This window comes from Dipodomys spectabilis, unplaced genomic scaffold (genome assembly GCF_019054845.1).
Source record: "Dipodomys spectabilis isolate Male_0828 unplaced genomic scaffold, ASM1905484v1 ptg000081l, whole genome shotgun sequence".
Taxonomy (NCBI): Eukaryota; Metazoa; Chordata; class Mammalia; order Rodentia; family Heteromyidae; genus Dipodomys; species Dipodomys spectabilis.
In genome coordinates, this window is record NW_024870758.1 from 1,189,946 (window position 1) to 1,204,879 (window position 14,934).

General features: G+C 47.0%; 2 protein-coding genes across 4 annotated transcripts in view; one reads left to right on the forward strand and one right to left on the reverse strand.

Moving 5' to 3' along the window:
• Positions 1-807, forward strand: part of Mgat5 (alpha-1,6-mannosylglycoprotein 6-beta-N-acetylglucosaminyltransferase) — a 228,350-nt gene extending 227,543 nt beyond the window's left edge. For all 3 annotated transcript variants that reach the window (XM_042683383.1, XM_042683384.1, XM_042683385.1), the window contains one exon: positions 341-807. In XM_042683383.1, coding sequence (XP_042539317.1) covers positions 341-539 — 199 coding nt within the window. In that variant the 3' untranslated portion in view covers positions 540-807. The remainder of the gene's footprint in view (positions 1-340) is intronic.
• Positions 808-6,925: 6,118 nt separating this feature from the next.
• The window catches only part of Tmem163 (transmembrane protein 163), a 220,282-nt gene continuing 212,273 nt past the window's right edge, over positions 6,926-14,934 (reverse strand). Inside the window, exons 7-8 of the mRNA XM_042683511.1 lie at positions 9,136-9,277; positions 6,926-7,935 (exon numbers count right to left, since the gene is read on the reverse strand). Coding sequence (XP_042539445.1) covers positions 7,875-7,935; positions 9,136-9,277 — 203 coding nt within the window. The 3' untranslated portion in view covers positions 6,926-7,874. The remainder of the gene's footprint in view (positions 7,936-9,135; positions 9,278-14,934) is intronic.

The following is a 14,934-nucleotide window of genomic DNA, read 5'->3' on the forward strand; positions in this document are numbered from 1 at the left end:
TGCTGAGGAATCGAACCCAGGGCCTCATGCATGCAAGGCAAGCGCTCTACCACTGAGCCACCTTCCCAGCCCGTCCAGTTTGTTTTTCTGATAGACAGTTCTTCCCTATGTAGCCCAGCCCCAAAGACACACCCTTCCACCCCCATGTGGATATGTGCATGCCTTTCACAGCTGAGATTCACAGGATGGAGGACTGTGGGGTCAGAGGGTGTAACCATTTCCTATCGGAAACAGGAAAAGTAAACGTACACCCCACATCTCAGGTGTACCCGTGGGCACATGGCCAGGACAGGTTCTGTCCCCTGCATCTCTAACCCCTGTGACTTTCTTTTCTACCCAGGTATGAGGTCATCTGCCAGAGCTCAGAGCTAGCCAAGGACATCCTGGTACCTTCCTTTGACCCTAAGAAGAAACACTGTGTGTTCCAATCGGACCTCTTGCTCTTCAGCTGTGCCGGCGCCCACCCCAGGCACCAGAGGATCTGCCCCTGCCGGGACTTCATCAAGGGCCAGGTGGCCCTCTGTAAAGACTGCCTATAGCAGCTGCTTCCTGAGTGCCACACGCATTCTGAAAGGAAAGACAAAGATGGTGGTCCAGTTGGCCAGGCCAGGGTCAGAAGTTATTGGAGGACTCTGGCCAGAGCCGGAAAAAAAATTTGATCCTTGGTTAGGCTTGGGTACTGCTCCCACTGTGGCCAGCGCATCCCAGTTTTCACCAGAACAAAATGAGAGCAGGCCAGGCCAGGATATAGTTTCTATTTTGTGAGGAGCCACTGTAGGGAGATTGTCCCTGCAACTGCTCCAGGGTTTAAAAGAAAAAAAGGAAAAAAAAAAATAGTCTCAAGATGCATTTAAATTGCAAACAAAACAAGAGGAGGAATTGAGCTAATTGGAAAGAACTTTGAACGGAAACATTCCTAAACCCATTAACTTATTTATTTGGGAGGGAGGGGGGGTGGGAGGGCAATAAGGGAGGGACGAAAGGTATTGATCTCAGTCTCTTCTATTTCCCACTGATAATCATCCACCTTCACTATACTATTACTCTGTCTGCTTGGGATAGGGCTGTGTGTGGTACTAAGGCCAAGCTCAAGGCCAGCTGCCAGGACCTAGCTTCTAGAAGCAGGTGGCAGCAAAGCAAAGGAAATCTTGCTTTAGAAACACAGCCAAACTAGGACATTTTCATAAGAGTTTGTGGATCCTGTGTGTGTTTGGCAAGTGGCAGCTAGAGGACCAGGAACTCTGTGGTTGGAGGTGAGGGGATGGGCATGCTGGGGTCCAGAGACCCCAGCCAGGGCTGTTTGGAAGTCAAGATGGACTCCTTTCCTATTTGTCCCTTCCCTAGGCACCCTCACACCTTGGCTCCATTTTCTTCTTATAATGTTTGTAGGAAAGAAATGCAAGACGGTGGAGTTTTTGTTAGTCTATGACAAATTCACCCTCCTTCACTTAGCGCTCTGTAATGAGGACCTTTGAACTTGGAGGACAGCTCTCTAGCCCCCAGAGGGCTGAAATTGGCACAGGAATGGTAATAATCCTTCAGGGTTTGTGGCACAACTAGAGCTGAGCTCCAAACAGGTGAGTATACGTCCCCCTTTGATGTCTGGCATCTCTGAAGTCTAGTGAATGGGACTCATGGTGACACTGATATTTGCTGAGAGATCACCAGCAGCCCAGTGTGAATACTTTGTGTTGTCCTGACCACTCCCCAAGGTGTGAGTCTGGTGGTGGCTTGTCCCTTAGACATTATCGCTCTGGTGAGGGACAGCAGGTCAGCCCCACCTTCCACATCCATTTCTGCTGAAGCCTTGCTTTTGTCCCATTATATGTTTGTGCCCAAAACTTCCATGGCCACCAGGGTAAGCCCTCTCTACCTCTTGCTGTGAGCTCTCAGCATCATTCACCCAGTCCTGGGCTGGCCAGATGGAATGCTTATGGCTTCACTGCACACATGCAGCCTTGGGGTTTCCAGCATCCTGCCTGCTGGAGGGTGAAGGGGAGCCAGCTGGGGCCCCTGCCAGGAAGTGAGGAAAAGGAAGAGCCTTTAAGTTAGATGGGCCTGCTTCTTGATTTCTACCCTGGGGGCTAACTAATAGCAACAGTACAGCCAGCCTTTTTCAGCTGAGGCCCTCAGATCTTCATGGGTCTGAATGGTACTTCTAGTTCTAGAGAATGAGGAGGGGCAGCTGGGTTTCTCCACCCCCTCAGGGAGAGTACGGAGAGGGAGGCCTTTGCAGGAGCCAATGGAAATCCAATCATTGGTGATGGAGAGTGTGTGAGCCTTTCTTTGTTTTGCTAGGGCAGTTTCCTACAGTAGGAGGGGAGAGAAGTAGCCTACTTCCTGTGAGAAAGGACTTTTTCCCAGCCTCTTGGCTGCCCCCCCAGGGTGAAGGAGTTTGCCTGAGTTCCCAGATCAACAATTCTTAGACTAGGTCTGCCCTCTCCTGGGCTGTTCTGGGAACTACACAGGCTGAAGGTGACAGTGTATACATGCTACCAGTAGGGGGCACCCCCAACCCTAGTGAATTTCCCAGGAAGCTCAGCTAAGTGAGCAGCCGTTCAACACAACCACAAGAATTCAGAAAGCAAGGAAATGGGAAAGTCACATTATTCTTCCCTTCAGGAATCTTCCCTGCAGGAATCATTTGCTGTCTGTCCCGGAGCCCAAGGCCTCCCCACCATTCCTTCCATTCCTCTTAAGACCTTCTAGGTCAGATATTGCAAAAGGGCACTTTTTTCTATTTTAAAATTCCTCTTACTTTCCCTGCTCCAGTATGAGCTGGAAGGAAGCTCAGTTCCACTGGAGGGAGCTGGGGCTGCCTCTCTTGGGGGCAAACAAACCACACTCCACTTGCCATGGGCCTTATCAATAGGTAATCGATGTACATTGGCTCCCAGGTATGGTTAGAGACCCACCAGGAGAAGCTGAGGAGGAAGCTTCTATCTGCTCTATGTGTAGAGAGAGAAAGGAGTACCTCTGATAGTGTTGGCCTAGGAGCCTAGAGCAGTTTTACCATTGTTGATCTTTAAACATAAACTCATGTAAGTTGATGATAATTCCACAGGGAGAGAAATCCGAAATCAGGATTCATGTTTTCCTGTGCTATATAATAATGTCTTGCCTAGTCTTTCAGATTATTTTCCCCTTTGTGATCTTAAGCTCTTTTAAAAAAAATGAGGGAAAACATTTATCTAATTTATGAAGAGAAAGCTTTCCTTTGTAAGGTCAGCATCTTCCAGAGCAAACCCTCCTGAAAGGAAAAATACAGACTTTTCTGAATGCCAGTAAACACTTCATTTTATGGGTGTAAGTTGATTTGTATATGTGCAAATAGAGACCCCTTTTGCATTTTTTCTTGGATTAGGTTTTGGTCACTGCTTGTGATCATTTTCTTGTTGTTGCTCATTGTTTGCTTGTGGGCTGCATGTTTGGAAATACTAGCAACTATTCCTTGTTTTCCTGATGTGCCTTTTCATTTTCTTTGGGGGTTAGTTTTGGAAGTATGGGTGCTGTTGAAGGATGACACCAGACTGCTCCAATGTGGAGACAGGACAGGCTTTTTGGGGACTGCAGAAATTCAGGCTGGGCATGAGAAATGCTCCCCAAGCTACAGCCTCTGTGATCACATTCACCCCTAGAAGGGTGAAAGAAAAGCTCTGACTTCCTCTGGACATGGCCAGACTTTGGGTCTGTCTTGGGGTTGCCAAGGGGGCTGGGAAGCTTGAGCTTCCCATGAGCCTGATCCTTGCTGAGCTGTGGCCCAGGCAGAAGACCAGCCCTTTGTGACAGTGGTACTGAGCTCTTTAGTTAACAGTAGCCCAGAAATACTTCAACTGATTAACAGGATAAAGGGGAGAAAATGTGTAACCCCTTTCTGTTCCTTAGTGAATGAATGTAGGAATGAATGAAGGTAAATCAGTAGCTTCCTCTTTGGAAGTGGAGTCCCACACAACTCACTGCTTGGGATACCATCTGGGTGGTAGAGGAGAATGAAACTGTTTAAAGGTAGTGGATGGGTGATCTTTAGACCAGACCAAGGTGGTTAGCCTAGATTGTATGTATGATTATACATGCTGCCATCCTCTCCCATGCCCCTCAAATTCTTGATTTATAAAGGAAAAAGTCTATTTTGTTAACGACGGGCTCTGTGGTATGTGTTACTATCTCAAGCCTGGATTGTTTTTATTTATTTAAAAATAGCCTAATTTCTCTATTGGCTTTATTTCTAATCTCACCCATCCCTCTAAGGCTGCAGAGCATCTTCCTATGACTAGATGGGTGGACAGAAATGTCCATACTCATTCAGGAAGCTGGCAGTTGTAGAAAGCTGAGGGTGAGTTCCTTTCAGTCTTGGCTTCAACAAAAAGTGGGGAGCCAAGTCTTTATGTATAGCAAAAGACCAAATTAGATGTATAGTCTTGGATGCAGGAAAAAAAAAATACCCTAGATTTCCTAGCACTTAGGATTTTGTGAGGATTCAGTGTTTAGCACAGTGCCTGGCACATAGTAAGCCCTAGTAAATGTTAAATATTGTTACTATTAGCATTTCATAAAATTTGCAAAACAAAGAGCTGAGCTCATTCCCTGTTGATTCAAAAGTGATTCCTAAATGAAAATATTATTCCAAGTTCATTGAATGTTGTAGGAATTACTGTTTCAAGTGTTCAAGTTCTACCCTACCCTGCTAGTTGAGATTTTAATATATTTCTGAATGCACTGAATGATTTGAAAATATGCCAGACTTCAGCCTCCACTGAAACAAGGCTGCAAGAATTGACTGGAGTTGGAAAAGGTAAAAGCGACCTTTGACCATAGATGGCTATCTTCTGGAACATTCCAGGGATTTCTTTGAGGAACTTTTTGAGCTAGAAATGAAAAGTTCTTAGACAGAGTTCACCCCTTAATATTCATTCTCTTTCTCTGTAATGCAATAATGGAGACTTCTTTTTAAGGGAAATGAAATGATCAATTAAAGGAATACATTCCCCAGGAAATCCCTTTGATGCCCCCTGCCGGCCGGGGAGGCCTATAACAGGCTGGGTACCTCATGTTTCCATCAAATCAAAGTTGAATTTGTACTAGTACTAGAGATGACCCACCCCAGAAGGAGCAACTGAAGCCCTGGGGGAGGGATTTGGGCCTCTTTCAGAAGAGCTACCCAGGGAAGCTAATAGTTAAATGGCGTTTTCCCAAGTGGTTAAAATACCAGTTTACTGTTTTATTTTGTTTTGGATTTAGCCTCTCACTTCCCTCATAGATTTAAAGTTTTTATCTCCCAACCTTGGTCCATACAACTCTGGGTAGATTGTGGTCATAGAACAAGGGGAACTGTCTAGAGTTCGGTGTGTTCTTTCAGATTCCTTTGGCTTCTCTTCAGTTGATCATCACTCTTATCCTCATCATTTATGGATGTAACAGTTGACATTTACCTTCTTCAAAGCCTCCCTCTGTCCCAGATTTTGTGGCACCTTGTTCCTTACCCTACCCTGAAGTAGGGGTGGTGGGCATGCAGAGAGCATACTGGTGCTTCAGGTCAGAAGGCATATTGGGATCCCAGCACAGCCTGCCAAAGCTGAGAAGGTACAAAGGTGAGTGGCACTTTGCTCACTGTCCTGCCGACGTATTCATAAGACAATAGAGTAACAATTGATGCCAAAGGAGATGGTGATGTCCCTTCTGCTGTTCACAGCCTTGGTGGTGTTAAGCTAATAACTGTTTGTGTCTATGTCTTCAGATTCTGGTCCAGCTGTTTTCTGTTGTACTTCTGGGGTTCAGTAGCTGGGAGTCTGCACATAAGGTGTCACTGTCCATATGTACTGTACTGGCACAGGGAGCACTGGCTTTGTTTTCCACTGTCGTAGAGAAAACTAGGGAGAACTTTATTTTTCAATAAACTTTTCTTGTGTGAGCAGTGGAAGTGGTTTTTGGGGAGGGCGGGGCTGGATGAGAAGAGGACATCTGGGCTGCTGTGTCACATTGACAAGCACTTGGAGAAGCCATGTTGAAGGAGAAGGTAAAGAGTTTTACTACTGACCATTCATTCTGTCCTTCCTACATGCACCTTGAAAGGAGCAGAACTAGAAAGTGAACTGATAGCTGTTACTGCCCGGGCACTTAAAACCCATTTCCCCTTCAGAAATAATCAGTGCTTGAGGCAAGGGACCAGTGGGCCATGAGCACTTGGTTAGGTAGATGCTCTAGAAATAAGGCAGATTACCACCAGGTCACACTGAGGGGTTCAACCCACATGACTATGGCCCCTCCGACCTTTCTGGCTCCTCCTGAGAAGTATCTGCAAAATGGATGCCATGGAGCTGACAGTGAGGGTTTAGTGAAACAATTCCTCAAAAATATCCCAAGGAAACATCAAGGTCTTCTGTGCCTGAGATTCTCTTCCCTGTATGTATATTCAATTCAGTGAGAAATCGTGCGGTAAAGAAAGCTGGTAAATCCTGCATTTTCCCAGACTTGCTCATACATTTGGTCCTGTGTGTGTAGTGTATTAACATCTCATAGAAGGCTCCTCAGAGCATCTGTTGGAAGAGCCACACTAAAAGGAGCACATTTGACCAAGGTCTTTAATATTTTTAATGCACCTCTTGTGACTACAACCCATCCATCACAAGAAGGTCAGGTGTGAACATTTCCATTTGTGGCACCCTGTTGGCTTTTGGAACAATTTGGATATGTGGTTGCTAGGTCAAGAGGACTCAACCTATACCTTTCTGAAGCAGCACTACAGGAGATGGTCCCTGGTGATCAGTCCCCAGTGCTACCCAGTGAGTGTGCAAAAAGCTGTGGTGGAGCTTCCATGGAGCCCAAGATCTCTGCTATCATTCCCACCTGGCATAAGGGAGAACCTGCCCACAATGGGTCCGTCGCACAAGAACAGTTCTCAGACATTCCCTCCTGGTTACAGGTACCATACAAAACAGGTAAAGGTGTTTATTGACCAGCTGCTGCTGCCCGGGCAGGCAGTACTGTGAGAGGTACAGAACGTTGTGGGGTGGGAGACATGTCTATGACATCAATACTTAGCGTTGCATACACAGAAAACGTCTTGTTTCTTACAGATGAGTAAACCATCTCACAGACTGTAATATACCATTACCACGTAACACAGCATATAGATATATGCATATATGGATAACTATATCATTATTTATTACAAATAAACTCACATCTCTCAAAAAAATGGATCGTGGTTTTTACATGGATGTGCAGGTTCTGAATGTGTGAGGAAGGGCCGTGTGCTTCTTTAGCTCGTCCATGCAAAGCTCATACATATATCACTACATACTTTTTTTTTTAAAAAATAGAATGGTTTCCTTTTGGACACATCTGTTTAGATTTTAGCATTATTAGTAAAACAGTATGAAACTAATGCAATACATTGATAGAAATTAGGAAGTGATATACTGATGGTTCTGGAGAGGAAAGGGGGGTGGGGTGCAGAAGGACATGCTCTCCCCTAAAAACTGCCAGAAAAAAACTAAGAGGTGGACCTTGCCAGTTACTGTTTCAGGCTAGGAGCACCGCAGAAGGGCTTTCTACCAAGCAGATTCTTACCCTGCCCTCGAGGACTGTTCTACTGCAGACAATAGATGATGTCAGTTCCCACCCAGGATGAGGAAGCGTGACCCCTCCTCTGGGCATTGTCTTACTGTGTTTGACAGGGACAACAGTGAGGGTACGGAAAAGATCTGCCCACTGAGCAGACCTCATCATTTAACGACAAATGTATGAAAGAAAACTTCCAAAAAAAGGAAATGGGATGTTCAGTTAAATATTGGCACCGTCTGCCTACAGGGAAACCTGGCGTCACCTTGTCAGTCTTCAGGAGGAGCCACCTGCTCCCGCCCCTTCAGCCACCTTCACTCAAACATCTCGTAGTGACGTGTCTGCCGGACCCTCGGCACCATGTCAATGAGGAGTCTGCAAAGAGGGAAAATGGACATGGCCACTCAGCACAGACCCTGGAAGGAGCTCAGAGGAAATGTCTTGTTTCCTAAGAGAATTCACATGCCATAACATTCACCCTTGAGAAGTAGGCAGTTCATTAGTACACTCAGGAATATGTGTGATCATCCCTATTAATTCCAGAACCATTTTTGATCCCAAAAAGTAATTACGCCCCTTAGCAGGGGAAGCTTTAGCAGTCAATTTCTCTCATCTCTATAGATGTGTTCTGGGAACTTTTTATATAAAGTGAAGTGTGCATTTAGGGGGCCTTTTGTATCTAGATTCTTTCCCTTGGCATGTTACATCTCTATAGTAGTGTTTATTAGTCCTTCATTCTTCATAGCGAATAGTCCACTGCTTGGGCATACCACATTTATCCATCAGCTAATGGACAATGCTGCTGTGAACATTCCTATGCAAGTTTTGGCATGGTGTTTGTTCTGTTTCTCTGGAGTAGTGCATGCCAAGGAGCACTATTGCTGGGCCAAATGGTAACTCAATATTTGCAGGAACTGCCAAGTTCTTTTTCAAAGCAGCAGCACCACGTGCATTCCCACCAGGTGTGCATGAGCATCCCTCTGCATCCTTACCCACACTTGTAACCCTCCATGGTTTTTGAGTCTGGTCACCACTGCCTATTGGGAATCAGAAAGCACCTTAACATTGAAAAGCTCAGCTGGTGTCTTGCAGGAATGGTTCTTTCAAAGGCTGACTCCAGCTTGGACACTCCATCCAGAGCCAGCATGCCACTGTAACCCTTTTTCAATGAGAGTACTGGTTGTGCCTTAGTACGGTCCTTCTGTCTAGTTATTTTTCCAAAAAAGAAAAAATGTTCTCTAAAGCTAGGGCCTGAGCTCTGGTCAGTGGTGTTACTGGCTCCCAAATTCAAGGTAGCATTGCCTACATGAAGTAGGTAGCAAGCAGAGAACTTGACAGGTGAGAAAAACACTCAAGGATGCTAGCCTGGAGCATCATGGAGACCCCCATTACAGAGAAGACTCAAAGCCCTCAAGTACCTTATCCACTAAAAGGAATGCTGCAGCCAGGGGCTTCCATCAGTCACCTGACAGGACAAAGCTCTGGAATCACATGGGGACAATCTGTAACTCCCAAGATCCTGTCATTTTTGGCTGAAGAAGGAGATGGAGTAGCAAAGAATAAATCGGAACCTACTTGACCCCATAAGCAAAGATGGTGAGTCCGATCAGCACGCCTATGCTGCCATCCAGGTACCAGACTGCTGCATTGTGCTTGAATACTTCAGCGCTCAGAAGAATGGAGAAGCCCATCACACCGCCCACAAGGGAGTTAAACCCTGCAGAAGAAGCAGAGAGAAGATACAAGGCAATGTCCAGTGATCTTTGCTACTCAAATGTTAGTGAAGTTTGCCTGGATGCTTTCTTATGGGTGACAGCCACTAAGGATTTCCCTAAGTAGAGCTATCAGTCTCTACACCCTCTGTTTTCTAAGCACTTACAGCCCCATAACAGAGCACATGTGGGGTTCACTGTGGGTCTTCACACACACACACACACACACACACACACACACACACACACCATTAGAACAAAAACTTTGAGTAGGAAGAGTTTGGTTTCTGGTTGAATTCCAGAGCCCAAGACAGCACCCCATTCATGGTAATGACTCAAATCTGTTCAATGGTCACTGGGCCATGCTCTGAGCTGGCCAAAATTATCATCAATGTTTAACCAATGAGAAAACTAAGCAGAGGGAAGTAAATAAACCAGTTATCTAGCTTGAGGGCCTGTGTCCATTCCCTCTTGAGTCTCCTCTAACCTCAAGTCAGAACATTTTTCCCTCCCTCTCCAGAAAAGCAACACAAAGCTCTGAATTAGCTACCTGGCTAGAAATGGGGGTAAAGGTGAGGGAGGGGGAGGAAGCAGCAATACTGAACACAGGTAGTTTACACCTATAACCCTAGCTACTCAGAGGCTGAGATCTGAAAATCAGGGTTTGAAGCCAGCCTGAGCAGACAAATCAATAACTATCTGATGGCCGCAATACTTGCGCGTGTGCGTGTGCGCGCGCACACACACACACACACACACACACACACACACACACACACAGTGATCACCATCTCCCCTTTGTGTGGCCTCTGATCTCCACAACTTACACTTCACATTTCTGTCTTACCTAAGTTTTCTCACAGGTCTAAAGGCTGACTTAGGATGGCTTGTGAGTCTTCCCTGTGCCATAGGCTTCTCACCTGCTTCCACATTACAGTGGCTCTGGGGGCAGTGCCAGGTCCACACAGGGTCAAGCCCCACTTAGCACCAGGCCTGGTATCAATCCTGGGACTGCTGTGCTGGGTATAACAGAGCCATTGCCTGTGCTGAACTCAACACCCTGGCTCTGTTCCAAGCAGGAATATTGAGCTCAAACCCCCGAAAAGACAGGACTATTCTATGTGGAATGCAGGCGAAGAGGAAGCAAGTGGGGTACAGCCCAACTCTGAGGACCAAGGGGAGAGGAAAACTAGGGGTTATTCCTCAGTGAGAACATGATCCTGAGGTCTGGAAGGACGTCTCTAGGACTGTGTCCCTGGGATGGACACCATCATCCCCTCCCCCTCTCTTCTCCTCCAATTTGCAGTTGATTGTCAGAGGACACGAATTCTTCCTCTCCCCAATAACACCACTCACCTGTAACAGCAGCTACTTTAGTCCTCTTTGTCCTGGTATAAGGCAAGCCTTACTTATCTAGATCCTTCCTAGTGGGATATACTCCCATCTTGGCCTCTCCCATCGCATCCCTCCTTGACCCAGCTGCCACTGTTCCTCATAAAACTGCCAGAGAGATGTCTTCAGTGTTTCCACCCCTTCCACTCAGGCTGCTTCTTCCCCAAGGCCCCTCTCAAGGTCATCTGTGACACACTGCCTGATAGAGGTGATCTCCTCTTTCTGGAAAGTTCTTCCAGCAGTTCTTTGTTGGCTTTTTCTGCACATCCCCATCCAGGTGGCTTGCGGTTGGCCCTTTGGGCTATATCTGCATTATCTGTATTCTCCCACCCCAGGAGAAAAATCTCGCAAAACATCCATCTTTGGGCCCCACTTTTCTCCTCAGGTTCACTCAAAATGTACACAACACAGAAATCAATTCCTACAACTCAACATCTCACCCTCCAGCAGCCAGCTCAGTGATGGTTACCATGTGGTCAGTTGCCAAGGCCAAAAATCTAGGAGCCCAGGATAGGCTATTAGATTTCTTAGGACTTAAAGTCTAAGGAATTCTGAAGATCTGTTACCTCTTATGAGGCCCCCACCCCAACTTTCCAACCCTATCCAAGCCACCACTCCTGGACCCTTGAACCAGCCTCTTCACCTTCTATTTCTGTCTATTTCTCATTAAACTCACATTCCACCCCCACCCCCCAGCAGCCAGAGTGTTGGACAAGTGCTCAAAGCCACCAGAGTTTATGCAAATTCTTCCTTCATGTATCTGATACCACATCCCTCCCCTACTACCTTCCAGCCACTCAACAGCTGCACGCTATCCCACAGGGGCCCTTGAACTTACCTCTTCCTCCGGGGTCTTCCCAGGCTTCCTGCCTACCACCTAGCCCACAGCTCAGGCCCCTAGCACTCCTCAAACATCTTTCTACTCATGGCCCCCATATACCGGTTGGCTAGAAGGAGGCTCTGCTTTTCTCTATGAAGCCTGTGGGCTCTCTACCTAACAGGTTACTTTTGCTGTTTCTGTTGTATCATCTCTTTCCCACAGACAGGAACTTGTTCCCTTTCCTTGCTGTATTTCATGTCACAGAAGAGGGCCTCACCTGTATCATGGGCTCAGATGGTCCCTACATTAATTATTGAATTACCAGATGGAGAGGAAGGAAAGGTGTGGGTGGTGGCCCTAAAGTCCAGCAAGTCTTGTCTGGACCAGCAGCCCTGATACATTTCCAGTGGTAGGTAGATAGGAGAGCCTGAGGTTTCCCCCAGCCAGCCACTAGAGGTCCACTCTGCTCCACCACTGAAGGCCTGGGCTGCCAGCACCAAAGACAGCCCGGAGCAGGTTCCCTGAATGATTCACAGCTCCTCCCTAGGATTTGAGGCATGCTCACCTCCTCCACCTACACCTTCTCAGATGATAAAACCTGACTCATTTGGCTTCACCTCTTAGAAGTCTGCCTGAGAATGCTAGAGCAGCCGGGAACTAGGGTCAGGTCTTAGCTGCTGCCTTCCTCAGAGCTTTGCAGCCTTCCTGGCCAATCATCCCACAGGCAGGAGGAGCCTGAGTCCCAGCCAAGGTCACCATCCCAGCCCCATCAACCAATCACAGCAGACCAGGCTCTGATGATCATCCACCAAGGGCACCATCCCAGCCCCATCAACCAATCACAGCATACCAGGCTCTGATGATCATCCAAAGTAGCTGGGCAGTAGCATTAGTTATAACCTCAGCTGCTCTAAAAAAAATAATGCTTAATAGCACAAAATAAGGGCTAGGGCCATCTTGACTAGAGATGCCACCCTACTGTGCATAATTAAGTGCATTCATTTTATGCGGAATATCTGATATGTTTAGACGTTTGAAAACTCAGTATTTCAGAACTGTAGCAGAGTGAGGTACTCGAATCCAGACTGGTTCTGGACATCAGAGCACTAAAGCTGGGCCCTGGCCCAGTGCCTCTCCCGTTCTTCCTACATTTGATTTGCAGTATTTCTTTGTAGCACAAAGCTATTTTACTTTGAATATCACAAAGCTTGCATTTCATCCTAGTCCTGAGAGTACATGCATGTTAACAATGTCAAAGCACCACAACTGGGCAGCATGAAAGCAAGTCTTAAACGTGCCCTTGCCACCTTCTACCTGCTGTTGTCCCTGACTACAAAGGCACACATAACAAATCAGGTCCCACAGGGCTGCACCTTAGGATCTGCCACTCACCAGATGATCCTGGAGTGTTACCCTTCCTTCTGCAGGAGAAACAGCTGCTTAATTTCCTATCTCCTCGTAGAAACTGCCTGGCTTATTGGGTCTGTGGAATGTCAAAAGGTGTGCATTCCACAGCTGTCCCCAGTGAGAACCCCCAACATTAATGACAAGTAGGGCTCCCCTAATCCCACCCCATCAGCCTTCCTTCCAGAGGGAAGGAAGAACAAAGAGGAGACAATTAGATATTACTCAGGAACCAATGAATGAATAAAGCCCAGATCCCAGACAATACAATTAGCAGGAGGCTGTAATTACTGTCTTCTATTTTCCTGAGACACGCCCACTCCTAGAAGAGGCCCCTGCTGGGTAACACACTGAAAAGCAGGACCTGCTGCCTCTATGAAACAATGCTCAGTCCATCTCCCTCTCACTTCAAACCCTGTGGCCATCTGTCCTCCTCCCAACACTTTCCCTCCTCTCCCCGCACAGGGTGGACTGCCCCATTGTACTGCCCCAATTCTCAAGAGACCTCTCCCTACTTCCAGTCTTCTCTTGTTCCACTGTTTCCCACCACAGATACTCAGATGACTCTTTAAATATTTGGTAAAACATCTACACTCCTGGGCCTGAACAACTAACCTTGTGGGATCAGTCCCTGCCCACTGCTCCACTCTGGCTGCAGGACGCCCTCTGCCTGGAGAAGAGCTCTTTCTTCTGCATGGAGGATGATTTTCACTTCAACTACTCACTCTCCTGTGTTTCCCCCTCCTCTGTTTCAAGAATGTGACAGATAGCTTACTTGTGGATAGTTGTATGAATGAATAGAAAAGCCCAAAGTTAGAGAAACATACTCAGCATAAATTTCTCTCCTCTCCCCTCCCCGCACCTATATAATAGAAAGACAGAATCTGGCAGGAGGTTAGAAGTTCAATGAAGGCTAAGTAAGTATATTAGTGTGGAATAGTCATCATGTGAAGGAAAAGCCACTGGCACAGGCTCCAAAGAGATGAGGCTATGGCCATGATGAGTCTGGAGGTTAGCTGGACTTCTGGGCCCACACACATGGTTCTGGCAAGCATTTCTTCCTCCCTGCAGCTAGCTAAGCGCACAAGGACACCTAGCCTCTGCCGGCCAGCAGGGTCCTAGAACCGGCTGCAGAGCTGCTCACCCAGTGCTCACCCAGGCACACCTGCCCTGCCTCTTATGTTTTAGGTAACATGACATGGGGAACTCATGATTTAGCCAGGTCAGTGTCCTGTTCTGCCCCAATACCTGGGCCAGCTGAGTCCTTCAGAGAGGTGGAAAGGGATCTTGATGGTGACAGAAAATCCAAACCCAACAATCTGTCCATGCCTGCTCATCCTTGAAGTTTACACCCCTAGTGAAGTCTTCCCCAATAAAGGACTCAAGGACCATGTAGGCATTTTCTTTTCATGCTACAAAACACCAGATCACAAAAATCATAGGAGGTAGACACCTCAACCCAAACTGGAGGTATGCCCCAGATAGGAAAGGGAACCCAGCCCAGGTCTGTGGAACTCTATTAGTGTAAGCTTGATACACACCTCTAATTCTGTGGTGCCTTTGTGGTCAAAAGAGAGCCAGAAGGCTAAGCCAGGCTGTAATTGGTCTTCAATTTTCCCTATCCTCATCAGGAGACTGAACCACTGGTTCTTCAGCTCACCTCTGGTAAGAATTATACATCTATCCCACAATATTTACCTAAACAGCAATCCCTTTTGGAGACCAGGGAAGACTGCCTCTCAGCCAACAGAGCAGACACTGAAAGGGGGAGGGTTCTGCTGGAAGAACTCCACAAACCCTGCTGATTTATTATTCTCAAGCTTAGCCCCACAGCACTCACCCCAAGACCTGATCTAAACAGGATCCCTACCTCCCCCAGGGTGTGTCAGGAAGGCTGTGTCAAGAGCTTGCCAGGAATGAGCCTGGGGCTGGTTGCCTGCTCTACACGGAGGGGCCTTAATACTGCTTAAAAGCAGAGAAGGGAACAGGAAGGCTCCATCTGAGGAGAATGTTCTTTGACTCTGTCAACAGTCCTTGCTGCTTTAA